Raw genomic sequence first — 27,884 nt, forward strand, 5'->3', positions numbered from 1 at the left:
ACATTTCTGTGACTGTCCATGATGTCAGACAGTTGGCATTCTTGAAAAAAGCTTTATATGAGAAACCACCTCCTTCATCACTTCTGTAAGGCTACTGGAGCAAAGAACCTAGTTCCTATTTGTGCTATAGCAATTTGTGTGAAATACATAAGCAATGGCACTAGGGACTAGGATTTTATTTCAGATGTAAAATGTTGTACTTCTGCTCTGTCATGTTTTCCTTCACTCCTGCTTGAAGAAGTGTGAATGTAGAGTTGTGAATCTTCATACCCTCAGAGTGAAGTTCATAAATCCAGCCCTTTTTTTGCACACCACCCAAGTCTTCTGACCACACCACCCAAGTCTTGGAAAGCAGATGCAGGGACTGTGAGAATGAAGACGTTAGGCCCACTGTAGGAGAGGATCAGGTTCGAGACCATCTGAAGAACCTGAACGTGCACAAGTCCATGGGACCTGGCGAAATCCATCCGCGGGTCCTGAAGGAGCTGGCGAATGAAGTTGCTAAACCACTGTCCATCATATTTGAAAAATCATGGCAGTCAGGTGAAGTTCCCGATGACTGGAAGAAGGGTAATATAACCCCCATTTTCAAGAAGGGGAAGGAGGAAGACCCGGGAAACTACAGACCAGTCAGTCTCACCTCTGTGTCTGGCAAAATCTTGGAGCAGTTTCTCCTGGAAAGCATGCTAAGGCACATGAAAAACAACGAGGTGGTTGGTGACAGCCAACATGGCTTCACTAAGGGGAAATCCTGCCTGACCAATTTGGTGGCCTTCTATGATGGAGCCACGGAACTGATGGGCAGGGGCAGAGCAGTTGACGTCATCTATCTGGACATGTGCAAAGCGTTCGATGCTGTCCCGCACGACATCCTTGTCTCCAAATTGGAGAGATATCAATATGATAGATGGACCACTCAGTGGATAAAGAACTGGCTCGATGGCTGCACAAAAAGAGTTGTGGTAAATGGCTTGATGTCCAGTTGGAAACCTGTAATGAGTGGTGTCCCTCAGGGATCGGTGTTGGGACTGGTCCTGTTCAACATCTTTGTCAGCGACATGGACAGTGGGATTGAGTGCGCCCTCACCAAGTTTGCCTACGACACCAAACTGTGTGGTTTGGTTGATACGCTGGAGGCAAGGGATGCCATCCAGAGGGACCTTGACACGCTTGAGAGGTGGGCCAATGCCAACCTTATGAAGTTTAACTAAGCCAAGTGCAAGGTCCTACACCTGGGTCGGGACAATCCCAGGCACTGCTACAGGTTGGGCGGAGAAGAGATTCAGAGCAGCCCTGCGGAGAAAGACTTGGGGGTGTTGGTTGATGAGAAGCTTAACATGAGCCGGCAGTGTGTGCTTGCAGCCCAGAAAGCCAACCGCATCCTGGGCTGCACCAAAAGAAGAGTGACTAGCAGGTCAGAGGAGGTGATCCTGCCCCTCTACTCTGCTCTCATGAGACCTCACTTGGAGTACTGCGTATGGTTCTGGTGTCCTCAACATAAAAAGGACATGGAGCTGTTGAAGCGAGTCCAGAGGAGGGCCACAAGGATGATAAGAGGACTGGAGCACCTCGCGCATGAAGTCAGGCTGAGAAAGTTGGTTCAGCCTGGAGAAGAGAAGGCTGCTTGGAGACCTCATAGCAGCCTTCCAGTATCTGAAGGGGGTCTACAAGGATGCTGGGGAGGGACTCTTCCTTAGGGACTGTAGTGTTAGGACGAGGGGTAATGGCTTCAAACTTAAACAGGGGAAGTTTAGATTAGATATAAGGAAGAAGTTCTTTACAGTGAGGGTGGTGAAGCACTGGAATGGGTTGCCCAGGGAGGTTGTGGATGCTCCATCCCTGGCGGTGTTCAAGACCAGGTTGGACAGAGCCTTGGGTGGCATGGTTTAGTGTGTGGTGTCCCTGCCCATGGCAAGGGGGTTGGAACTAGATGATCTAAAGGTCCTTTCCAAACCTAACTATTCTATGATTCTGTGATATAAGACATCTGTTTTGCAGCACTGGTTAGTTTGGGTGCTAAGACTTCATTTGTAACACAGAGGAAGAAGTAAGAAAGAAACACGCTCAGGACAGTGAAATTTTTGCTTCATTTAGTTTTGCAGTACATTGTCAGTCCTCAGTTTTTCTGTGGGATTAACAAAAACGCAGGTTCTTCAGCTGTCTCTCTGAAGTCCACATTCGTTACACCGAAGTTTAACCAGTGATTCCAAGTCAGTATAGTAAAATCCCATAGAAAAACAGTCCTTTCTAGAACGCTGACTGGAGACCTGGCCTATGAAAAACTGTTACAGGCCCATCCTGTCAGCCAAGGAACATGAAATAACTGTGTTTGAGTCTCAGTAGCATTACTGCTGCTAAAGTGAAGTGGTGTGGCTATAAAGAAAGCACATGATGTACTCAGAAATAGTTGATGGATGCTTAGACTCAGCAATCCTCCCTTGTCTATTGAATTATACCCATGCTTGAGGAAGAAGAAGGAGCCCTGAAAAATATGTACACATTTCTTTTAGACTCTTTGACACATACATAAAGGTAAAATATGCATTTGAGGATAGAAGAGGAGGTATGCATTCTTGGATGGGTCTGATAATGTCTGATTGGAACTAGGTGATCTTAAGGTCCTTTCCTACCCTAACCATTCTGTGATTCTATGATTCTAATGTTGTGTAGTTGTATTAAATGACACTGAATTTTAGTGCTGGCATGCTGGGAAAGCAAATGTTCAGATCTAGAGCTGAGGGGCTGAGTCCTTGCAGTAAAGCTGGAAAGGACTGACAGACTTTCCTCAAAATGAAATTTTAGATTACAAATTATTTATACATATGCATTTTAGAATTATTACAATAAGGAAGTGTCACAGACTTGCTAGAAGAGCCAGAGTGTCCCAGTGAAGTCCCCACTGCCTAGCCCTAGCTTAGATGTTACCTTTACTTACTACCGTCTTGCTTCAAGTTGCCAAGAGATTTATACTGCAGCATCTTAAATAGCAAGACTTTTCATTTTACTGTTAGCAACAGATTTTGACCTTTTGTAGCTTTCTGGAACTCCTTCTATGCATGTGTGGTCAGCTTTCTCATTAAATCTTTAGAAAGGCTAGAGATTATTTAAGGGTACAGTTTGGAGAAATGGGTATACATGCTGTGGTAGGTTGGGTGGAAAGGAAGATACTTTTTCATTTGGATTGATTTTAAGCTGGGTGTGACTTCTTTTTGGGTATTGTGCATAACTATCTTGTGCATTTTAAGATGGTAGAGAATAATGTTGCCTTTCTACTAAAACAATATGATATTTTTTATACTTTGTACTTACTATATGATTAGTTAATGCAGTGTTATTTGATGATAATTTCTTGTTTAGAAAAAAGGCTTTAAATCTACTAAGTGTGCATGACACACGCAAATAATCTCTGTCTACCAAAAAAATTCTCCAGAACTTGTAGCCTCAGAGGAGTCATTAGTAAGAGTGTTGCTACTATTTTGTCTCCTTTTTTGAGAGTTTGCAAGAAAGGATAATGCTCTACTGGGTTCAGTCTGTTGGTTTTTATTGCAGTGAGTGTTTCCTGGAAAGCTCCCATTTTGGACAGAGTAGCCTTCTCGGAAGCTAACTGTTAGACTTGTTAAGTCTTAAGTCAATGCCGTAGTGGATATTTTTATCAGAGGTCTTTTTATCTAGAGGTCTTTTATTTCTGTAAACATCAGTCATTTTACCTAGAAGCAGCTTTGAATCGTAATGAAACTTACATGACCACATCCAAAAGTAATGTCAAGTAAGTCTGGTTCCAGGCAATTTCATATTGTCTTGTTTAAATTGATGCACTATTAAATGTTACATAAATCTGAATGCTTACGTTGGTTTCCAAGAATACCCAAGGCAAGTAACTCCCATCAAATAAGTCAGTAATTATGAAAACAATTACAATGCCATAATTCCTGATCATTTTCTTTCGTGAATGAAATTTAAAGATATGATTTTTTTAAAAAACCTCATTTTTCTTTTATCACTTTATGCATAATTTAGGGAAGAGGAGAGGACAGCAGCGTGCAGGGGAAGTATGTTAGCTTGGATCTTTGAAAACATGGGGAAGAGCAATTTTATGCTGAAAAAAAGTTCTCAAACAAACACTAGGAAAACTCATTGTTACTGCATCCAGTAATTCGAACATTAGACCTGCAACTTGGCTTTTAATGCAATTAACTTGTGAAGTGCCACACCACCAGAAAAACAATAGAAGATACAGGGCTAATTCTGCTGGTGCAGTCTGTCTAAGTCTTGTCTTATATTCTGAAGCTAAAGAGTACAGCTAAAACAAGCATTCTGCATCTTAATTCAGTGCTTAACCCAGTGGGTTGAATTTCCCTTTCTCTAGGTATTATCACTGTGACAAAGCCATACAGTTAGTATTGGCTATTACTTAAAAACAACCACCACTTAACTCAGAATGGAATAAAAAGACAGTGTAGGCAACGAGGTCTTTGTGGAAACCTTGCATGCTTTAAGAAAAAAGCATTTATTTGCACTGTTGGGTTTGACTGCGTACCTAACGAAGGGCATTCAAGGAAGAGACTGTCAGCAAGCAAAAGTACCCTAACGAAGGGCATTCAAGAAAGAGACTGTCAGCAAGCAAAAGTACCTTCATTGATGGTCTTACCAGATTTTTGCTATTCAGGTAGGATGCAGGTTTTACACTCCTTTTAAAAACAAAGGATTTAGTTGGGGGTTTTTTGTGTGTGTGGTTTTTTTTTTTTTTTTTTTTACAGATGAATTGTCAAACTTAAATTGTGGTGGTCTTTCTGCCCTCATTACATGGATAAGCAAAACCTTATGCAAGCCAGCCACTTGAACCTAATATACAACAGATTTTGAGAGAGTTGAGGCAGTTTTAATGTTGTAAGGACTGTTTCAGCTCTGCCATGATAGAGACACTAATTCAGAAAAAGCTGTTTAACCTTAAATATGAGTGAAGAAGAGTTTGCACCTTGAAATCCTTTTTCTGCTTGAAATCCTTCAGATTTACAATTAGATGCTTATTTTGTGTAAAGAACACAGACATTTCACAGAAAAAAACCCTAACCCAAAATAAGCTTTATTGCAAGAAAAGTGTTGTCTTGCTGATACCCTCAAACAAAACTTTTTTTTCTTACAAACATGATTAAAAAATGTACAAAGTTTTTTTTTTTTTTTCAAAATCCCCAAACTCGAAAGGAAAGAGGAAAGGAAAGGAAAGGAAAGGGAAAGGGAAAGGGAAAGGGAAAGGGAAAGGGAAAGGGAAAGGGAAAGGGAAAGGAAAGAAGAGGAAAGGAGAGGAAAGGAGAGGAAAGGAGAGGAGAGAAGGAGGAGAGGAGTGGAGAGGAGAGGAGAGGAGAAGAGAGGACAGGAGAGGAGGGGAGGGGAGGGGAGGAGGGAGGAGAGAGGAGTAGAGGGAAGGGGATGAGAGGGGAGGGGGGAAGGGGAAGAGGGGAAAGGAGAAAAAGGAAAGGAAAGGAGAAAGGAAAGGAAAGGAAAGGAAAGGAAAGGAAAGGAAAGGAAAGGAAAGGAAAGGAAAGGAAAGGAAAGGAAAGGAAAGGAAAGGAAAGGAAAGGAAAGGAAAGGAAAGGAAAGGAAAGGAAAGGAAAGGAAAGGAAAGGAAAGGAAAGGAAAGGAAGAAGAGAAGAGAGGAAAGGGAAAAGAGAAGAGAAGAAAGGGAAAACAGAAAAGAAAGAAAAGAAAAGAAAAAAAAGGAAAAGAAAAGAAAAGAAAAGAAAAGAAAAGAAAAGAAAAGAAAAGAAAAGAAAAGAAAAAGAAAAGAAAAGAAAAAAAAGAAAAGAAAAGAAAAGAAAAGAAAAGAAAAGGAAAGAAAAAAAAGAAAAGAAAAGAAAAGAAAAAAGAGAAAAGAAAAAAAAAAGAAAAGAAAAAAAGAAAAGAGAAAAGAGAAAAAAAAAAGAAAAAGAAGAAAAGAAAAAAACACAGGAAAAAAGAAAGAAAAGACAGGAAAAGACAAGAAAAGACAAGAAAAAAGAAAAAAAGAAAAAGAAAAGGAAAGGAAAGGAAAGGAAAGGAAAGGAAAGGAAAGGAAAGGAAAGGAAAGGAAAGGAAAGGAAAGGAAAGGAAAGGAAAGGAAAGGGAAAGGAAAGGGAAAGGAAAGGAAAGGAAAGGAAAGGAAAGGAAAGGAAAGGAAAGGAAAGGAAAGGAAAGGAAAGGAAAGGGAAAGGAAAGGGAAAGGAAAGGAAAGGAAAGGGAAAAGAAAATTAAAAAAATACTTGATTTAATCTTTGGTCAGCACTGACACACGACTGAACCAATCCTGGAGACATCATGTGCTTTGGCTATTTTCACATATGAGATACATGACTAGTTACAGGCACCAGCTGTCAAAAAAAGCACCACTGAAACATACACTTAATCCATAATGGTACAACATTTTTTAAAAAATGCTAAAATAAACTATATGTCAACTCATTGTACAAACATCTTTCTTACAAAATAAGCTATGATAAAATGAGGCATACGGTGTATAACTACAGTATTAATGAAACTTCTAACAAATGGATTTCAAATACACATTTTCCTTGTCTGCGTTGCATAATTAGTTTGCACATATGGCAGTCCTGATACAGCTCTCAGTTTTTAGTAAATGCACCATTAATTAAAGCCAGCACCAAACAGTATGAAACATCATGTGTTCCCTTCAGAGAGACATTTTCTTCAGCTGCCTACTGTAATGCAGGTTTGTAGAGCACCCTTTCTAAAAGTGAGATGTGGTTGCATGTGTGGTTCCTTGAGATTATTGGAAGGAAGTACAGTACAGTTTGGTTCTGTGATTCTAATGGTATTAAAAGCAGTCAAGGTATTTTGCTACAGTGGTTGTGTCTTTTCTTCCATTATTTGATGCAGCTGATCCAGAATACAATCCTATTGAGCTGCTGTGAAATATGATCTCTGCAGAGACTGATATTGTAATTCTTGTCCTTTAAGACTCTTTTTTCCTTTTTTTTTTTTTTTAATACTCAGAAGTTTTGCAAGAGCACTTTAGAATATCCAGAAGATGCACTACAGTGCTATTTCAGCTCACACATTTTAAAATTACTTATATACTATTTGGATGACTGGCCCAAATACAAAAGGAAACATCTTTCAAATCTATTTTTTCCTTTAATTAAGACAGTACCTCTAAAATGTTATAGCTCAGATTTATAAATCTAAAGAAAACCAAGCAAGTTTCCCTTTTTGTTTACATAATTTGTTATTTTGTCCATATATTACTGCATTAAAAATAAATAAACTTCTATATTTTTTTTAATTAGGAACTATAGCAAAATACCCAAAGTGTTACAGACTGCTAACAGGAAAAAAATAGCTCACATTTTTGTGCCATTTAGTGCCATATGATGACTTCTCAAACTTCAGCTTTTAAATATACTTTAAATTGAGGTTATATAAAAGATACAGTAACCATGATCGCCATTGTAATCAAAGTTTTGGCGGTGACAAAGTTTAAGTTACCCTTCTGCAAGGGCGGTTCTGCAGTCTTGGCAGGATGGAAAGAAAGAGGTCTTCCCTGCTCTCTCCCCCAAAAGTCAGTGACTGTTTCAAAGCCTTTGAAAAGCAAATATGCTCAGGTGGGTAATAGGTGAACAGAAGTGACTGAAGAACTGGACTCAGTCTGGAAGATGGCTAGTAGAGGTCTATCCACAGCCTCATTCTGAGAGCTTCCCCCAGCTCTTCTAGGAGGTAGTTGTCCTCATTGCTGTCTTCCAGTTTCTTTTGCTGCTTTTTCTTATATAGAGGAATGCTAATGATTTCCAGTGTGTGAGTTCCAGGCGGTGATATTTTCTTAACTGTGTGCAAATAACTCAATCCATCCCTTTGATGGATTCGAAAGATGCCATCATCATTGCCATGTGAAATGATGTAGCGCATGTGGTTGGTAAGGGGCTTAATGGCTGGCATGAGTTCTAGGATGTGCTGCTTGTTGTCAAGTCTAGAAATGTTGACTCTCATCTTTAAAGGACTATCCATGTCCAGACTTTCCAAGCTAATCTGCTCAATCTGAAGTAAAGAAGGAAGGATTGTTTAGAGCAGGAGAGAAACAGATATTCACTTGCACTGAGAGAAGAATAATGTGAGATTATTTACAGTTTCTGCATTTGTCAAAATCTAGCTACGAAAAAAGCAATTGTAGAATGTTTCCACCTGGGAGAGCTCCTTGATGCTGTATAACACACGCTGTAAATCTTAAAGGCTTCTCACACAGGCTTAACAGGATAATTAAAGTTACAGCATCAGGTCTACAGAGGAGGCTCAGATTTCAGATTCTTTTCAGATTCTGTGTAATTTCATGCTTGCAAAAAGTCAATGTGAGGAAGAGACCTATGTTTACTACTGCAGTAAAGACTGTATGTGAGACAGTCTTGTTCTTATGATCAGCTTCAGTGAGGAACATTACAGAAACACATATCACAACACTGTATGGGAATTCCCTGAAACTTCCAGTAAAACTGTTTTAATGAATCCTGGCTTCTAAAACCAAGAAAGCTCAGCATTTGGTGATGAGGAAGTACAAATAATCTTCCTTTATAATCTAAAGGAAACTGAAGTAAGGAGAGAACTGCTGAATAGTTAGCCCTCTACAGAAAGGGCTAGTATGTCACGTTGTGCAATTACATTCTATTCAGACCACTGAAAGAAATGTGAAAAAAAGTCCCAGCATTGTTTTTCTGACATATCAGTCGTGTTCTTTTTTAATTTGAGCTTCAGTATATTATGTTGCAGGTATGAATCTGTCCAGAGGTGTTAGCTGTGAACACACTGGGGCCGGGGGCAAGAATGAGCACATTCCGAGGAAAGCCAGCTAACAAGCAACAACTTTTAAAAGTGCTTCTACAAAACTATGTTGGCTGTGGTCTTCTTTAGGAAACCTGATACTAAATGAGGTGTCTAGCCTACGTGTCAAGATCTTCTCAGGCTTGTAAAAACAGCAAACGATTTCTTTCTCGGAGAGAATTCCAATCTGTGAGTACATACGTGTAGTAATATGTAATGTAATTAAAAACACATACTGAAAACAAGGAAAATTGTGAGTAGGACTAAGTACTGTAGTGTTTTAAATACCACACCCTATAGATGTCATTAGAGATGAGATTATTTCTCTTTTCACATAGTTTTATGGATGTGAAACCTTTTGCTTTCACTGCTCTGGTAGTTCTAGTACTAGAAACTGAATAGGTTAAAGCTATAAAAAATCATAACAACAAGATATAACAATTCTGAACTAGACATGAAATTAACTGTGCAATAGAAAAAATGCTTTTCAAAATATCCATGTGTTTCTGTGGTGGGTTGACCACAGAATTCCATTTGGAACAGGTCCAATGGGAGTGGCAGTGGGGAGGGAAGAGGGATGTTTGTGGGAAGTATGGGAGGGAAGGGATGTGTGCAGGGAAATCAAACATTTAGATTTTAAGTGCCAACACTATGTGCTTTAGAGCAGAAATTACAGGATTACTGGTTTCTTTAGAAACTTTGCCAATACAAGAACTGGTTTTGATGGCATAATACAAAGTAGTGTGTACCAAGGCTGGAGCTTCTGCATTGTTATATGCCCTTATCCTTTTAGAAAGGAGACTTGTTTCCCCATTCTTTCAATGTAACTAGCACATCTTACCATTTTTGCCTGTTTGTGTTACACAGCTCTTTTACTATTGATGGAAAATCTGTGTGCCCCCACCTCTAAGTCGAGTCAGTTTCCCATTACTGTAGATTTCAAGACCAGAGCTAATGCTAAAGACAACATCCTACCATAGAGACAATGCAGGTAACAGATATGCACACACTTAGAACTTTTGAAAAAAATGCATCTAAAAGGTGTAAGTAGTAGGGCTGTCCTTTCATATTCCCACAATTTATTTTCATAAGCCCACAAAATGCAGTAAGGTTTGAAGTGTAATTTTCTAATACCCTCAGCAATTCTGCAAATGTAGGACTTCAGTGTATCAGTTGTTCATGAACTCTAGTCCCCTGTAATTGTGAGCAACCACGGACTAGACACTTTGACTAAAACGATCTGCAAGAAGACTTATTTAGCTGTCCCAGATCATAAGATCTTGTCCAGTCTCCTCCTGACAGCAGAATACATTGCAGACATGGTGAGTTCCCTAGCTCTCTGTAATTATAGGAGATTTATTTCCCTGAACATATTTTGAGGAACTAGACCACATGTCACACTACAAAGGATTATTTACAAGTTTTAAAAACTTAAAAACTTTATCTGTTCATAGTTCTTTATGTTTTTCTGATCATCAAATCATTCCTGCCAATAGACCCAAGTGTGAAAAAACACTAAGGCACAGGAAAAAAGATTTTTGCCATTGAATGTGGCCTGGTAAAAAAATTCCCTCAATTTACTGATAGTGTTGAGTCGCATATATCTGAAAACAGCTCAAAGTACATTACAGTGCTTATTTATTGCGGTACGTACAGTGTAATTAGCACTTCTCTTCTTCCTGTTGTCTTTTTTGGAATAGCCATTGATTTTGCATTCATAACATGCTTCAGGGGACAAAGCATTATCTTTATCAGCATCTCCATCCAGTGGCATGTACTGGCCTTTGTTAAATCCCATCCCTGAGACACAGTGGCTGTTGAATAGAAACATCTGTTTTAGTAACTTCTTGCAGTTTTATGAATTGTCCTGTTAAATGGAAAGTGAGTGTATATAATCTGTACCACAGTCTGTATCCCCTTTCCTTTCCCTTCCCTCAGCAGGAGATTTTTGCATCAATTTTCTTCATGCTACTGTGGCATACTGAATGAAATACAACCATTGGCTGAATGCCTTTAGGTTTTTTTAATTATAATTTACAAGTTTTACAAAGCAACATAGCAAAACTAGCTTGCTGTGAACTTTGGAAACAAAGTATATAGCCATTGTCATGTACATGTTTGTATTTAATATTCTGGGTTGGTCAGTGTGACTTAACCCCCTAACGATCTCAGTACAGATGGTACCTAGTCATATGCAATAAGAATTCCCAATTGAGCAGGTCTGTGAAGGAGTTCTTGTGCTAATACTAAGGGGAAAGCAGAACTAATTCTTTAATTTTACTTATATACTAGATTCAAAATGTGTCATGCTGCATGTACAGACATGTCATTTTTTCCAGCTTACGGATATTGTGGGCAAAGGGAGTAGAAAGGATGACTTAGCAGCCTGTCCTTCATTTGCACTTCTGCTCTTCAGCCTGACTAGGGTCCATCCAGCCTTTTTTATAGCCCTCTGAATGTATCTTTGATGAATGACTGTGAGGAAATACTCACCCTTGTCCAACTCTGTAATAGCCAGGTGGACAGCCACAAAGATAACCACCTTCAGTGTTGGAACAACCATAATTGCAAGGGTTCTTGGTAGAAGAACACTCATTCACATCATGGCATGCACTAGAGAATTGGTCATATGAAAATCCAGACGGGCAGGCACACTTGTAACTTCCAAGTGTGTTGTAGCAAGAAGCAGAGCCACACGCATTAGGATTGGAGCATTCATTTTCATCTAGCAACCAAACAAAAGAATATTGGTATCTTCTAATCTGATAAACATCAGGCAAGCATGATGTAGCTAACAAATCAGAATACCTGCAAGTCCTAGTGCTTTGCCACATCCTTGACCTCATTACCCCATAGAGATTTGATTTCTGAAGAAAAAGTACATTGGCAAAGGTCCATACCGCTGGGCTGTTAAGTATTTCAGGATACTATTACTGTTAATCTTATATTGACTCCGTGTTTCCTCTTCCTTCAAGGTACGTCTCCTGTTTTGCTTAGGGATCCTCTTTCCCCTCGCAGGGCACACTGCTACCATATAAGGTCCACAGAGGAGAAATGAGCTGGAACTCCAGTCATACTCCAAGCATGATAGTGTTCCTGAGTACCTAGTGATGGAGCCAAATTAGCACATACTTGTGGTGGCAACCTGCAGGCTCTGTGAGGGGAAAGACAATCTAAATATTAGCCAACCAAAAAGAAAGAGAAAAGGAAGTATCATTATCTTCACCTTGTGGGTGTTGAATTAAGATAAAGAGAAGATGACTCCTCCAGTCTGTGGGACTGATTTGATTCCAGGCTATATTGTGAAAAATGAGTGGGGAAAGTAGCTTTTTATACAGAAGATTATGCTTTTGATAGCTGGCATGTGTTGCTTATTTTATTTATCTTGCCAAGGTACTGTCTCCCTGTAGGTGTTTTCCTCTCCAATATCATTAGTGCATGCTCTACCATTCTTGTCTGCGGTTACTAGGAGACACATTCTTCTGAGGACTATCTATAATATTCAGAGACTGTAGCCAGTATCGAATTCTGTGGGAGTTGTTCATTGTGTGTTCCTGTCACTCCCACCCCAGTCCTTTGCTTTTGTTGCTTCAGAGCAGTATTAAGTAAGGAGTGATGATAGCAGTTGGGACTTCAGGAAAACTGCTTGATATACTACATAATGAAAAATGGATATAATAAAATAATTTACATGCCTAGGATCGGGACAGTAAGATCTGTCTATGAGAAATATGTTGCAGAGCTCACAGCCATCCTCTCATTATGCCACCATTGACAGAGAACCACGAAAGCAAACTTGAAAACATAAGTATGTTGTTATGATGCCTTGTGAACAGTACAGAATGAAGTTGTTTGTGTGACGGTTTTTATTAAAAGGATAAAACTCCCACTTTTATTTGGTATGCGAGTTAGCTTAGTTCATTGTGAGAATGGTGAGGCACTGGAACAGGTTGCCCAAAGAAGTGGTAAATGCTCCATCCTTGGCAGTGTTCAAGGCCAGGTTGCACAGAGATGAGGCAGGCATCCCTGCCCATGGCAGGGGGTTGGAACTAAGCGATCTAAGGTCCTTTCCAACCCTAACTATTCTATGATTCCATGAAACACAGAAAAGAACTGATGGATTGAATGAGCTACACCTACAATAAAACTGCTGAGCTGATTAATTTGTCCCTGTTCCTGCGAAAATAAATAATACTGGCCTAAGACTGTATTTTGGAAGTAAGAAACCCTTACTGGTTACGTTGATATTTTTTCTCCCCATTCACTATAGATGCTATTCTGTAGTATTCTCAATTTGCTAATATAGTGAGTGATTCTTACAGATGAAAGGGGTTTTTTACCCATTAATTTTTATTTTTTTTTTTAAGTTCTTTCCCAGCAGAGGTATTTAGAGTTATGCTTTCAGTAATTCAAAGAACATCTTTCCACTTTTCTAAGATGGAGATTTTTATGAGGAGAATGGAGTCAGAATTTAGGCTTTACTAGGAAAACTCCTTGTCACACAGAGTTTCAACAGGATGAATGTGTTTTCTTGTTACCTTATGTCATTGATTTATGTTGAGGAGTAGTAAGTGTATGGAAGGAGGGGGAGAAAGTTAAAAAAGATCTGTGTCTGCATACCCTTTGTTCTGCCCATTCTTGTCCTCACCTAGCAGTTGTCACTATAAACATTACGACACCTTTGCTGATTAAATGTATTCTGTGCTGTTTCCTTACCAACGCATTGATTCCACTGGTAATGCTGAATATATCCTTGTGGACATCCACATCTGTATCCACCCAGGGTGTTCTGGCAGCCATGCTGGCACCTATGGTTTCCATCACATTCATCCACATCTTTGCAATCCGGAGAGAAATAGAACATGAAAGAACACACGATTATACACGGTGCCAAATAACACTACTTGCTTTGATCATAATCATTGAAACACCCGTAATTATGACAGAGGAGAACTACTGTAAGATGGAAGCACTACTGAAGTTGGTCTTTTGAAAACCCTGACATCAATTAATGTAGTATTCTTTCTATCTATCTATCAATAATCCAATTGGAGCTTGTGAGCCTTTACATTACTCAGATTTGTAGATGATATACTATTCCTGGTAAGGCCACAGGATGTTGCTTTGATGTAATGTTTAGAATCTGAATGGTTTATTTTTTATTTCAGTTTTCAAACCAACTATGTAGGACTAAACTTTCAGTTTCCTGGAATATATTGAAGTGTTTGAATATGAGGAATATATAACAAATTTGGATATAAAGTGCTTATCTTTGCAGGGGTACTTTGTTTTATCTGTCTTTGACATCACAGGATTCACTAGACACACATGCATCATAAAAAAAAAAATTGACCTTCACTAGTTACCTTCACAGTTTAGTCCAGTAGAATCCAGAGAAAATCCCCTTTGACATTCACAGATAAAACTTCCAGGGGTGTTTTGGCAAATTCCTTTTGATCCACAAAGTGATGGCTGAGAAGCACATTCATTGTTATCTTGAAAATGCAGAGGAGAAAGAAGGTTGGTACACCTAGTGGCATGATTTTAGACATGTTCATGTAACATTTCTTAAGAAGTTGAAATCCGCAGAGGTGCAACAGTTTATTTGAAAATATAAGCTTTTCACATTTAAATGTCAGATGAGCTCATGACTCATGCAAGGCTATGAGTAAAAATTGGAAATGTAAGTTGTAATTCAGTTGAGTGTAAAAGACCCAGGTATGTAAATGCTGACAGTGGAAGAATGCTGAGCTTCTGTATCAGCTGAACCAAGACAGTTTCAGTTGGCAAGATTTACATGAGTGCTTAAGATCTAAAGACATCTGTATTAAAACAGAAAATGCAGTCTGGTTCTGTTTAACTACATTTTATAACAGATTTTTATACTTTACCCCTTTTGTCTCCATGTGGTTATACTTAGAATATAGTAACATGTATTAAATATGTACAACCTACTAAGCAAGAAAATACAAACGGTGGATAGAGTGATAGAGCTATAATTGTAGCTTTTCAAAATCTGTTTTCTGGACTCCTGGCACTATTGTTCTGTATTATTACTGTTTATAAAGAGCAGAAGAAATTAATGAGAATTGAGACTGCTGTTCTAACAGAAAAGCTGATGCAAGAAAACTAATGTTTTTCTTACCAATACAAGCTGTGTGATGTTGTGTAAAACCAGGTGGACATTTGCACGTGAAGCCTCCAAGTGTGTTGACACAAAGAAACTGACAATTGTGTTGTTTGGTTTGACATTCATCAAGATCTGAAATAAGAGATGTTGTCTTAAGTCAATAAAAAAAGAGGTACATTTAGTCTAACCTGAAAAAAATATCCCTCTTCAAAATTATTTCCTTTTAAGTCAAGCTGCAACAAAATTAAAAGTCACTGTGTATAACTTTCTTTACCTTTACATGTCTTTCCATCTTCTTGAAGAATGTAGCCCCGAGGACAAGAGCACTGATAGCTCCCTTCTGAGTTCTTGCAGATGAAATTGCATGGTTTAGGAGACCGGGAGCACTCATCAAGATCTAAAAAGAGAAAATGTTAAGTATCTGTTGATTTCTTTGTCTTTGAAGGGTGTTTTCTGAACAGCACTATATTTAAGAGAAAAATGTTTGTAGAAAAAGCACTCAATTTCCATTTGCTCAGAGTTCCTACTTCTTTCTATATGGATGTGGTGCTGTGGAGTTTCTATGGAGTTGCCACTACAGTGACAAACTGAGTGTCTTGAAAGAGTAACAGACTAGAGTGACAGTGCAATTAATATTTTCACTGAAAGACAAAGTATTTATTTTTGGGCATTCTATTGTATACTTAGATGTGTTAACCAACAGGAAAGTGTGAAAATGTAGACCATGAAGTAATGAGCTGGTTTGTCAGTCAAAATGGTTATTCAGCTGAAACATATTTCAGTATTCATTCTACTGCAGGAATATTGCCAGTACAGCTTGCTTCTTGATATCCCCAAATGAAATACAAAAATAGAAGTATGTATTAAGAAATGAAAGATAGAAAAGAGATAAAGAGCAAAAAGTGACTTGATACAAAGTTTACAGAGGTTGATCTGTCTTTGTGTACCAATTAAAAATCATAACTGATAATTAAGATGCTGAATCTTACCATTACAAGATGTGCCACTTATGTCAGTGGTATAGCCAACTTTGCAAAAGCATCGGAAGGAGCCCATAGTATTAATACACTGTCCGTTTCTACACAGGTTTAGCATGACCTTACATTCATCAATATCTGTATGAAAAATATTAAAAATGTCATCTTTCAGTTTTAAATTCAACTGTTTTATTCTCTTCCATGTTTGCACAGTTCCTCATCATCATGCTTCCAATAGGCACTTCACCCTTTCTTTCTCTTTAAAAAACAAATCTGAATTCAAAGTCAAACTTTCACTATTGTTTTTTGTATCAAAACCTTCCTGCGACTTTATTGGGTACTCAAGTTGCAGTTTTGCTAACTCAAAATACAAACCCCATAGGTGTGAATTTTCTTATGATGAGTTACATGATGTCAAAAATTTTTTACCACAATTTAAAACTGAATGCTAATTTCTGCTTCCTGTGTGAAAACAGTAACTGCAAAGGATTCAGTAAGACTGTTGTTTGAAAAACTGTTACTGCCTTTGCAACTTTTCAGCATACAAAAGCTTTGGGATCATTTCTAGCTTTTAGTTACTGGTTGGTACTTTCTATTTTAGATCCCAACCCTGAAAATTCTGCACAGCTGTAAGTATGCTGGTTGCAGCTACTGTTTAAAGGTGTTTTTCATTTCTGGTCTCTCAGCAGCATTTGAAAAATCAAGCTCTGTTGTTTCACAGGAAATTCTTAGAAGGAACTTCAAAGAGAATTCTGCATTTCCTTAAACATGTGAGTATATTCTTTTCCCCTTTTCTGCCTCTTTTCATCCCTGCAAATACCTCTTCCATCTGTAGCATAACCTGGTCCGTGTGGACAGAGTTTCTTATATTGGGTGGTTCCGGGAAGAGGACAGAGCTCACATTGGTTACCCCAGCCACGGCCTCCATCGCAGCAGCACTCAGATTTAGTGACAAGATTCCGGCTGCTTGAAGCCATCTGACACATTGTCTGTAAAACTTCAGCAAAGCAAAACCCTTGGCGATTATCTGTAAGGAAAAGAGATCAAGAAAGAGTAGGAGATAAACATCTGATCCATCTAGCATCTGATGTATTATTCTGTCTCTCTGTTGACACATGCGAGCACTAGAAGATTATTAGCAACCAGTCTATGAAGTCTATTTTGACTTCGTCTTTCAGATTTGTTGTGTCTTCTGATAATCTGCTGCCATTCCAAGTGTATTCCAGACATCCCTGAAGTTCAGTGCCTGCGTGAGTTGGATGCAAGTTTTACTTCTAGGAAATTTGTGCCCTGGGGCATATCTGGTGAGCTTGCTTGATAGTAAACCAGGCTGTGGGCCAAGCTCAGCTTCAAGTTGAGCTGCCTATGTTTGGCTTGCATTTGAATGATTTACTTGGAGTGGGGTTAGAAGTTTTTCTTTGCTTGTTCTAATGGCAAAAATAGCATGTCTGATCATCTGTAATTTTCCTGCTGTGGCTAAATGACAAAATCCTTAGCATTTAAAAGTGTCTATGCAACCCAGTACTTTTTCACTGGTACTCCCAGTTTTTATTCATGACAAAGAAAAGAAAAAAAAATTATATGGCCATATTGTTGATCTGTCCCTTTCTAATTCTGCTTTCCTTAATTTTTAAACCCTTTAGTTAACATCTGTCAATCACTAAGGTGGAGCAAAACTTCAGAGTCATTAAGCTCCTACAAGTTTCCTTCAAACAGGTAGCTGAGGAAAGCAGAGATCCCAGCTTCCAGTGCTAATGGAAACTCTAAATTTTGCAGGCATGGTAACTTCTAAATAGGCTGTGTCCCCTGTTTTATTTATTAATTAAAATGGAGACAATGTCAACTATGGTCTGACAGACACTTCTGTTTTTAAATGAAAGATTTTATTTTTCTCTTAAAGCTAAAAGCTAAAATCCTTCAGAATGTGTTTATGTATCAACAACCAGCTGACCTTCTGTTTTGCAATTATGAGGAGTAGAATCTGTACATTTTATACATGAATCAGGTAAAATGTGAACTTTTGGTTTAGGCAAAACTTACTTTGGATTCCTGGTAACTGTTTACATCAAATAAAGCTGTCCTCACTGGAAGTGTCAATTGTGTGAGACAGCATGTTTGCTGTAGTAATTCGCAAGACTCAGCAGATTTCTGTTCTCCTAGATAGGCATAGTGTGCAGGTTTTTATGCATTATGACTTGAAGAACAACTCTGTTCACAATTTGAGAATAAGTTTTCATGTGAACAGAATAGAAAGGTTTGCACAATATATTTAAAATAATGTAATCTAAGAGTTAATGTTTATGCTTTAATTCTGAATAAATACTTTATTTCTTCCAGAGTAATTTTTTACTGTAATTTGTGACCCAGGAAGCCCTAAAGGAAAAGTAGCCATGAGCAAACTAACCCAAAGCAGAGTTTTCATAAACAGTTAAGAAAATAATATATTAAATATAAGAATGCAATAATGACCTCCAAGCAGGGTATTTCCTTGGCATTAGTGACTGGCTGGGGTTAACAGACTCATCCCATCTGGTCTTAATCCTTAGGAAATACCCTGCACTTCCAAGGTTATTGCTTTGCCATGAAATCAGCACACTACCAATGACAATTTATAGAGAGTTGTTTTTGTAGTACTTGTATAAGATAATATGCAAGTATTTTTGATGCAAGAATATTAATACTCATACTGCCTCAGTACTGTAAAACGCTTTGAGGTATCTACACATGAACACTGATAATGGAAAAATAAGGTTTTGCAGTTCTGCTTGATTTCTAAAATGGAACAATTAATTTTGCAGACTGAATGATAAATCTGAACATACTGAAAAAGAAATACAGGTTGATGAATACAGAACACTTCATAAGCATTTAATGTGCATGTCTGCCTCAAAAGTTATTAATTTATCTTGCAATTTTTTGGTGAAATTCTAGGATTTTGTATTCATAATATATTGCCCAGTCCCTGGCAGTGTTCAAGGTTGGACAGGGCCTTGAGCAACATGATCTAGTGGAAGGTGTCCCTGCTTATGGCTGGGCACTTGAAACTAGATTATTTTAAGGTCCTTTCCAACTCAACCGTTCTATGATTCTATAATCACTGTCTGAATTAAAGTTACAAAAAATTAAGATGCCTAGCTGCAGTGCTTATGGTCAGATTCTGGATATGCAAGCAATTTGCACTGCATCCCAGTTTTTGATCTATCTAAGGTAACTAAATTCTGATTCTTCTTTAAAAATACCTGTATTTTGTCTGGATAGTGTTGCCCAGCACCATATTTAAGTCCTTTGGAATTTAGACACTTCTATGTGAAGCTCCTGATTGCTAGGCTCAGCTGATGCTCTCAAGATGCTCCACATTCGTATCATTATTTAAAATCAAATCATTGTTTAATTAATAAGGATATTTATTTAATTCCAGTAGATATGAGAGCTGTTAGGTACTCAGAAGCCTAATTTACACTCTGCATCCTTTATACTTTAATGTAAGATGAAGTGTACATGAAAGAGGCATTTACCAAGACACTCAATGCCTGATGGACTTGACAGGAATCCTTCATTACATTCACATCGGTAGCTCCCAATAACGTTCATGCAACGACCATTTTCACAGATACCTGGCTTGGTTCGGCATTCATTTTCATCTTTACAAAAACATAATAAAAAATTTTAATTAATTTGTTACAAGAAAATACATGAGACTCACAGGATGCATGAACTATTCTGTACAATATTTTCAAAATGTTTGCAAGAAGTGGAAAAATCAACAACTGATTAAGCCTGGAAAGGACTTCCCTAATAGGACTATTCTATTCCATTCCTTATGTACCGAATCCTGGGATGAAAGGTTTAATCCTTGTACGTTCTTTGCAACTTAAAACAAGAAGCAGAAAACACTTGCAGCAGAGCAAGCTCTAGTCCAAACTTTTGTAAAAATTCACATTAAAATAGAATTAGGATACATGCATGATTTGAGTAACAAATTCTCACTTTGTAATCATTCAAAGCCTTTGAATACCTTTGACCTCTCCAGCAACCAGTCACATTTCAGTACACACACCATTTCCCTGAAATGGGTTATAATCTTTGTGTATTTTCTTCCATAGCTAATGGCACAGATACTGTAAGCAATTACACACCTTTATAGATGCTTAAAATAAAACCTCAGAAAATTTATTAAAATTCTTGTTAATACAGATTATTTCCCCTGAAAAAAAGTCATAAAGATCTGTACAAGAGACTAGTCATTCTCTTGCTGAAGGAAAACTATTTTAAAATATTTTCATTTAATTTTCATTTAAAGCATTCACTGAGATGGATGTTTGTTTTTTTTTTCTCTCTGAGCCAAAGACAGCCTCACCTACTTCTGTCTACACAGAACTCTTGAATGGTCTAGAGTTTTTTTACTTACCAAAGAAAGTATAATTTGCCAAAATGTAGCTATCATTTCCCCCTTAACTAATTGAAAAAATGATGGAGGAAATGTGTGCTTACTTACAGGATGGAAAATTATTTTGAACTATGACAATTTCCACATTTGTTACTCTTCATAGCTTTTATATATTGTTTCAGAATTTTACAGTTTTAATTCTTTAGGGAACTGCCACATTATTTATTAACAGTATTAATGCTAAATGAAATGTAACTTTTTATTTCAGATAATTTTGCTTCCTACTAATCAAATCAGGGCTCTTTTGTTTGGCAACTTAATTTTTTAAATCTAATGAGTGTCTGAAAAACTTTCTGATTTTGTTGTACAACAAAAGAAACAAAACTGAAGTTTTCTTCTGAAATACTTATTAGTCATCTAAAACTACTTTCAGATAAAGTGCAAACCTTGAGACAAAAAAGAAAGTTTAAGATGTTGGACATCATTAGCTATCTTAAATGACCTTTATGAATTGCTATTTTCTAGTTTGCTATATACACATACAGAGAATTTTTCATTTGTTTGCTTGATTGTATTTCAGTAGATGCCTTCTTCCCTTTCTAAGCTTTACCTGTGCAGCCTTCTCCATCAAGTCTCCGGATCATTCCAGGAGGACAAATACACATGAAGGTACCAATCAAATTTTTGCACGTCATGCCTCTTGATTCACAGTCATGGAGACCTTCTGCACACTCATCTAGATCTGGAAAAAATATGCATTTTGTGTTTGAACTTCCAGTAGCTTCAGTTGCTGGAGACAGCTGGCACTTTCTCACAAAAAGATGAGATACAGAGTTCTCTAACTAACAATCACTGAAGAAAAATATGAGAGCTATACTTAACTGCAATTGTCTTAATCTTTCTAAGTTCCATCATTTTGCCCTATTAAAGACATGTTCAACACTGTGACCTTCTTAACTTTAAAGTCCCCATCAAGGGGTACACTTGATAAAAATCCCCACTAGATCTTGGTCTTACATGAGTTCTGAAAGAGTAAATCATCATCTGCTGGGCTATTTGCTGCATTCTACTGAAAGAATGAATGCAAGATGCACAGAAATATTTGGAATATGCTTTGGCCAGTACAGAACAATGCAAATTAAGTTAAAGTTTATATATTGGTCATTACCTCTGCACATCTTTTGGTCTTCTCTTAGTACGTAGCCAACTGGACATGTACATTCATAGGAACCGTAAGTGTTGATACAACGAAAAGCACACAGCAAGGGGTTCTGAGCACACTCATTTATATCTGAACAGAAGGAATAAAATAGTCATTCTCCACTAAGTTTTAGAACAATGACCAAGGAGGTTTTCTTCTACCAGTGCTTCTCTTGTCAGCTAAAAAGTATCAGAGGTGTAATAATAATTCAAACCAGAAACTTGTGGATGTTTGTTTTTTAGTAGCCAGAGAAAATTGGATAAAGCTCTGCTTAAAAATAATGGTACAATAAATATGGAACTACTTGAGCTCAGAATGACAAGCTGGGACAGGCCCATTTCAAATTTTTTTATATCAACAGTTACTTCCCTTCTTGCCAACAAAAAACTAAATAATGTAACATACCACAACATGCAGTTTGGGAAATCATAGTGTGATAACCTATGTGATAAGCTAAGTGATAACCTGTGATAACCTAAGTGATAACCTAAAAATACTGCTTAAATCAATTCAGGACTTCTTTTTCAATGACATATTTCAAGTCTTGTTAACAAACTGATTTGAATACTGAGGACTGGATAAAAACTAAAGGGAAAGAAAGTAAAGAGGACAAGTTACCTTCACAATTCATCATTGGGCCTGGCTCAAATCCTTCATGACAGCTGCACTCAAAACTGCCAATCACATTAGTGCACGTACCATTTCCACATAGGTTGCCAATGGAACATTCATCAATATCTGTGTGTAATGAATAAATGCAAACTGAAGCGAACTGGGACACATTTCAAATTGTGTTTTAAATTCAAGTGTTGCAGTTCTTATAACTTATGAAATATGGACACACCGATGCAGTGTACTCCAGTGTAATCTAAGTTGTATCCCATGCGGCACTCACAGCGGAACGATCCATCGGTATTGATGCAGTGTCCATTTAAACAAATCCCTGGACTTTCAAGGCATTCATTGACATCTAAAAAGCAGGAGGATGTTAGCAACCATGTAGCTGATGCATTTCTGCATCAGGTCATAAAAAAGCACTTAAAAAAGACTAAGCACCCTATCCTGTTTGTCTTATGCAATTTCAAAGGTAATCTTTTAACTATAATTTCATAACGGTTCACATTTATTAAAGGTCAGCTTCTTGTCACCTGAGGCTAGGTGGAATAAGCCATCACATACTATAATATCCAAGTCTAGTTTTAAGTATACATAATTTATGTTTTTAATTATCATGAAAAAGAATACTTACCTTCACGTGTATCATCAATTCCAGGAATAGTTCCATGACCATATGGACACAGGTCCTGAAAAGCAACTGCAAAGGTATGTTTTTTTTTAAAAAAGAGTGAATGAGAGACAGAACCATGAAAGATGGTTAAGCCATCCAAAAATCTGTACCACATTTTTCAAAACTGTCTATTGTTTAAAACATGGTCATTACGCTGTCTTGTCAGACACAAAAGGAGCAAGGTCTCTAGGATGGGGAAGCAGCACTAGAACTCATTGAGCTTCCATGTGTGCATGCTTGGTGCCTTCCCCTTTCTGTACTTGGAGAAAACCAGGAACTGAAAACTCCATTACTTCAGGGATTCGTGGCACTGTCTCATTTTGCTCTTCTCTTTTGCCTAAAGCAGGCTACATCAACAGATGGAGGCTACTAATTCATTTTTCTACAGAGCAAAACCAACAACCCAGTATTTCTCTTTTTCTATGGTTTCTTGTATTTAATTTTATTCCTCTTATTGACCTGAAAATGGTTCTAGAAAAGGCTGTTAAGAGAGAATGCCAAAATATCTCTCCTTCTAATGATCAAAAAGGTACAACAAAAACATGCTCTTCCTTTTCTCCCACCTAAAAAGGCTTTATTTTAAATCTTGATGTGTACCTTCTTCTTCTTTTGGACAGAGCTCACAGGGATCACCCCATCCTTCTCCTGGCATTTTACTGCAGCAACACTTTGCCTTTGTGGTGTTGAAAGCCTTTGGCACTGAGCATTTCCCATTCTCGAAGTTAGTGAAACAGAAACTCTGGCGAGTATCTAAAAAAGAAAATACAGTCACATGGAGCTAGCACCTCAGACCTGGTTAGATGATGATTGTCTAGCCCTGAAAGGAATACTATAAGGCCTATATTTTTCATACTTTTTTGAAAGCACTTTCCAGTCCTCATAAAGGCACAGTTTGGAAGGGACCTGCAGAGGTCACCTTTTACTCATCTACAGAGTATCTGTTAACTGTTACAATCATTAACTTACTTACCAAAACATCTCCCTCCATTATCAGACAGCACAAAACCTGTAGGACAGATACACTGGAAACCTCCTGGAGTGTTTGTACAAGAGCCAAAGAGACAGATGTTGGGATCCTCATTACACTCATTAATATCTGTAAATTTATGGAGAAAATTTCACTGTAACCATAACTATGAATTATGTGGTCAAGAAAGATTTTTTATTTATTTAACTTCGGCAACTTGCAATAAAGCACCCAAATGCGTGAAGGTTCCATTAACTTTCCAATTAGAGCATTTCACTGATATGCACTTTCCTCTCCAAATAGCATTCTCTGTTCATTGTCATATTTATTACATAAACATTAAAGAAATGCTTTCAGACTGAAACACAGGAGAAGATACATTTATGATAAGAAAAATATTTTTCTATAAACATAAAACATCCAAAGATAATTTTTTTAAAAACTGTATGTTGGGGGTTCTTTGTAATTAAAGGTGAGCTTTTTGCATGCTGACTGATACTTGAACTGAAACTATAGCTACTTATTAGTAGAGGGAGACCTATGTTTATATTTATATCTTCAGATTCATATTTACCAGTGTTCCGTAGCCACTCATGATACGTTATTTAAATTTCTGCCCTGTTCAATTGCATAATTTAGAATATATTGCTATGACTATTTAAATGTGAGATTTATTTCGTTAGAGGTCTTTTAATAATTATTTAAAATTTTAATCAAAATAAAAGAGTACTTAATATAAACATCAAGTCCCTGTAAAATTGTGCAGCTCAAACAGGATCAGGCTGCATATCCTGCATCTATAAACACAACAGACAGAGTAAGAAAAGTAATACATAATTAGGTCTTTAATTTTTACTTATCTATTACTGAGAACTATCTTTTAATCTATTCTATTCTGCAAATACTTACTGAAGATATAAGCCTCCTTGCAAAAGTAATTTTTCAAAGCAATTAAAATTTAATAAATTCTGAAATGTATTTTAAGAATCTTCAAAGCTATTCCTGCAGTACAACCCATCCTGAGTCTTTCAGTAAGGGATATTAAAAGGACCATCACAGACACCTATGGCTGTGTAAGCATTCTGCAATAATATCCATATTGATCTTAATCAAAGGGTAGGCAGGAATAGGTATTTTCCATGCAAGTAAGCTTTATGGATGTTGAGTCATAAATTTGTACTGCCATTTTTCCTGCTTTTTGTTGGACTCTCTACTCAGTCTAAGAAAACTGACCTGTATTTAGCAGATAAGGAAACAATGAAAGGAATAACAGTCTTTATCACTAGGAAAATATAAGTGGAGTGATGGAATAAATAGGTAGGAATAAACTATATGACATTACTTCTGAAAAATACTACCTTGAGTCCCATTTTCAGAAATTACTATTAAGTATAGCACATGAAGAAACAACTGTAGCATAATCTAGCATATTTCAAACTCCATAGCTTCTCATGGACAGGCTTTTACTATGTGAAGCATTTTAAATTGGCTTATTTCAGTGAATAAAAATATAATTAGTTTGCCAGTTAATTTGGCAGTTGCTAATATACAAAACTTAGCAATTCAGCTGCATTAATGTGATGGAAAAACTCTCTTTTGAAGTACTGATTATTACTGTAATGAATGGCTTGGGGCTAGCCATATTGGAAGAAACTGTTTTAGTGGCCTTGATGAACAGATGACTAGCCAGACTGTGGAAATAAATGAGTCTTCTCCCCTTCATCCCCATAAAATGAACGGAAATATATTAATTGGGTAGCAAAAACTAAGAATTATTCTGTGGGTTTCATCTGGTTTTGGTTTCTCCCAGATATGATCACCCTGAGTTTAAAAAGTAATCTAGCCACTGCCAACGTTCATATTACAGACAGAAGTAATGAATTCTTATAAAGCTGTTTGTTTGAACAGAAGATCAATAGAAATTAATGGGGAACATATGTTGCAAGAGCTGTCATAACATTAATCAAAGTATTAGCACAATCACATGCGATTATCTATGCATTGTCTAGGAACTTCAGCCACAAATTTTCTGGACACATGGCAGAATTAAGAAAAAGAATGCAATTAAGTCCTTTTTACTCAGTTTGAGCAAAAATCTATTTGGCAGTCACTAATGCTGTCAAAAACATTAAGAGATTCTGTGATTATACTAACATGGACATAAACAGTGATATTCCTGGAAAACCAAAAGCTTTCTTTTTAAAGTCATGATTTTACAACTGTAGGTGATTTGATTTCATCTCAGACATAACTGCTGATGTGGAAACAGCAGCTGCCAAAAGAAACCATGAAGTTGGCAGGCAAACTGAATATGGTGGCATGATATAAAAAGAGGACAGAATTCTGGAGTTTAGAAAACACAACCGATTGTTCAAAGCAAAAAAATCAAAAAGGTTTCAGTGATCCAGTTCCTGAACATACAGATTAGGTGGCAACAGGCCAAATCTTTATGTCCTTGCCAGTGTTTTCTTCAGTCCATACAAGGACAAACTGCTCATTTATTATTGGGAGTTATTTGGATGAATGTGTGCCTGGGTGCCACACCAGCTAACTTCAATCATTGAAGCTGAAAGCCAGGTTTCTCTATATAGCCATAGTGAGTGGGGAGACAAATGCTTACTCTGTCCTTTGACCATGCAGAAACCTAGGGTTTCTAGGTTAGCTACCTAAAACTAGTTGAGTGCATTTTCCTTGCTAGGTGCCCCACATAGTTAATTTAAACACCCAATAAACTCACAGTAGTTCTGTGCTTTGGTCTGCTGGAAAAGGGAGTTTTAACTTGGATTTATTTCTTATTCTCTGCCACACCAAATCTTAATTCATTGTGTGACATTCAGTTCCTGAATGATATTTAGGGCTTCAAACAAAACTTAGATGAACAAACACGAACATGCAAACTGATGAAAGGTCTGCTGTACCCTTTTCCTCCTCCTATGAATCTCTGCACTTGGAAGACATCATACATAACATGAAATCAGAAAACAGTTGTCAGAAGAAACCAATTTAAGCAATTGTTCCCATAAGCTCCATACTTTTATTAAGATTTTTAAACTTCATAGCTCTCTGAAACCAGAAGCTTAGATCATGCATTGACTGCCAATAGTTACCTCTCTTTTATATTTATTATATAAATCAAATACACAGGTTGGTTTGTTTTGTGAATGTTACTTAAAAGAAAAAAAAAATTAAATATAAAATACCATTTTTTAGGTAAATATTTTAGTTTGCATTAATGAAGAAGTCACTGTACAAAATAAGAGTACAATATAGTGCAAAATATCTTGCTTCCTATTTCTAAAACCTCCTCCTGAAGACTTTTCTTACTTATTTCCTTTCACCATGATCTTAAGCTGGGCAACATTCACAAACATTAAGGTGTACAACTGCTTCCCACCAAATTAGAACCAGATACTTTTTCTGATTTTTAAATTGTTCAGAAGCAATAATTACAACTTGCCTTACCAATACAACTTTCACTTTTTACTTCATATCCTGGTGGACAGATGCATCTGAATGATCCTTCCAAATTTTGACAAGTACCGGGAGAGCATGAACCACGTAGTGCCACACACTCATTAGTATCTTTGGAGAGTAGATGGAATCAAGAAAGGTTTAGAATCATGTAGTTCTTACGGTAACAAAACAGGCTTATTCATGAAAAATACTACGATTCTTTTCTAATTTTCTAAGACATTTAAATGGTTGAAGAACTGGTTGATGAACAACTATTCCAAAACTCAATTACCTCTACCATGTTTTCATTAGTCACTAGTTTGGTTTTTTTTTTTATACTTGGATACTCAGACTTGTGGTGCTACCCTCTAAATGGGAGCTAATAGTTTGATTGTTTCAGCCCATCAGTACTTTAACATTCAGTACTTTAATATCTCAACGTGGTATTAGACATACCAATGCAATTCTTGCCATCTAGAGTAAGTTCATATCCTTCATTACATAAACATTTGAAGGAACCAATTTCATTGAAACACCGTCCATTTCTGCACACCTGACCAAAGAAGGAGCTGCACTCATCGGTATCTGTAAAAAAAAAAAGTAAAAATAAAATCCCAGAAGTGGGAGTTGAGTCTGGGCATACTATATACAGCATGTTATAAACATGCTCAAGTTACAGTAT

General features: G+C 37.2%; 1 protein-coding gene across 1 annotated transcript in view; it reads right to left on the bottom strand.

Moving 5' to 3' along the window:
* Window positions 1-6,186: 6,186 nt before the first annotated feature.
* FBN2 (fibrillin 2) overlaps window positions 6,187-27,884 on the bottom strand; it is a 144,212-nt gene continuing 122,514 nt past the window's right edge. The window contains exons 46-64 of the mRNA XM_030471271.1: window positions 27,659-27,787; window positions 27,212-27,331; window positions 23,753-23,878; window positions 23,380-23,532; window positions 22,744-22,809; window positions 22,339-22,464; window positions 22,113-22,232; window positions 21,462-21,584; window positions 20,904-21,035; window positions 19,422-19,547; window positions 16,727-16,933; window positions 15,919-16,044; window positions 15,204-15,326; window positions 14,945-15,061; window positions 14,166-14,294; window positions 13,516-13,635; window positions 11,293-11,524; window positions 10,454-10,613; window positions 6,187-8,025 (exon numbers count right to left, since the gene is read on the bottom strand). Of these exons, the coding sequence (XP_030327131.1) occupies window positions 7,651-8,025; window positions 10,454-10,613; window positions 11,293-11,524; window positions 13,516-13,635; window positions 14,166-14,294; window positions 14,945-15,061; window positions 15,204-15,326; window positions 15,919-16,044; window positions 16,727-16,933; window positions 19,422-19,547; window positions 20,904-21,035; window positions 21,462-21,584; window positions 22,113-22,232; window positions 22,339-22,464; window positions 22,744-22,809; window positions 23,380-23,532; window positions 23,753-23,878; window positions 27,212-27,331; window positions 27,659-27,787 (2,810 nt within the window). The 3' untranslated portion in view covers window positions 6,187-7,650. The remainder of the gene's footprint in view (window positions 8,026-10,453; window positions 10,614-11,292; window positions 11,525-13,515; window positions 13,636-14,165; window positions 14,295-14,944; window positions 15,062-15,203; window positions 15,327-15,918; window positions 16,045-16,726; window positions 16,934-19,421; window positions 19,548-20,903; window positions 21,036-21,461; window positions 21,585-22,112; window positions 22,233-22,338; window positions 22,465-22,743; window positions 22,810-23,379; window positions 23,533-23,752; window positions 23,879-27,211; window positions 27,332-27,658; window positions 27,788-27,884) is intronic.

The sequence above is a fragment of the Strigops habroptila genome, chromosome Z (genome assembly GCF_004027225.2).
Source record: "Strigops habroptila isolate Jane chromosome Z, bStrHab1.2.pri, whole genome shotgun sequence".
Taxonomy (NCBI): Eukaryota; Metazoa; Chordata; class Aves; order Psittaciformes; family Psittacidae; genus Strigops; species Strigops habroptila.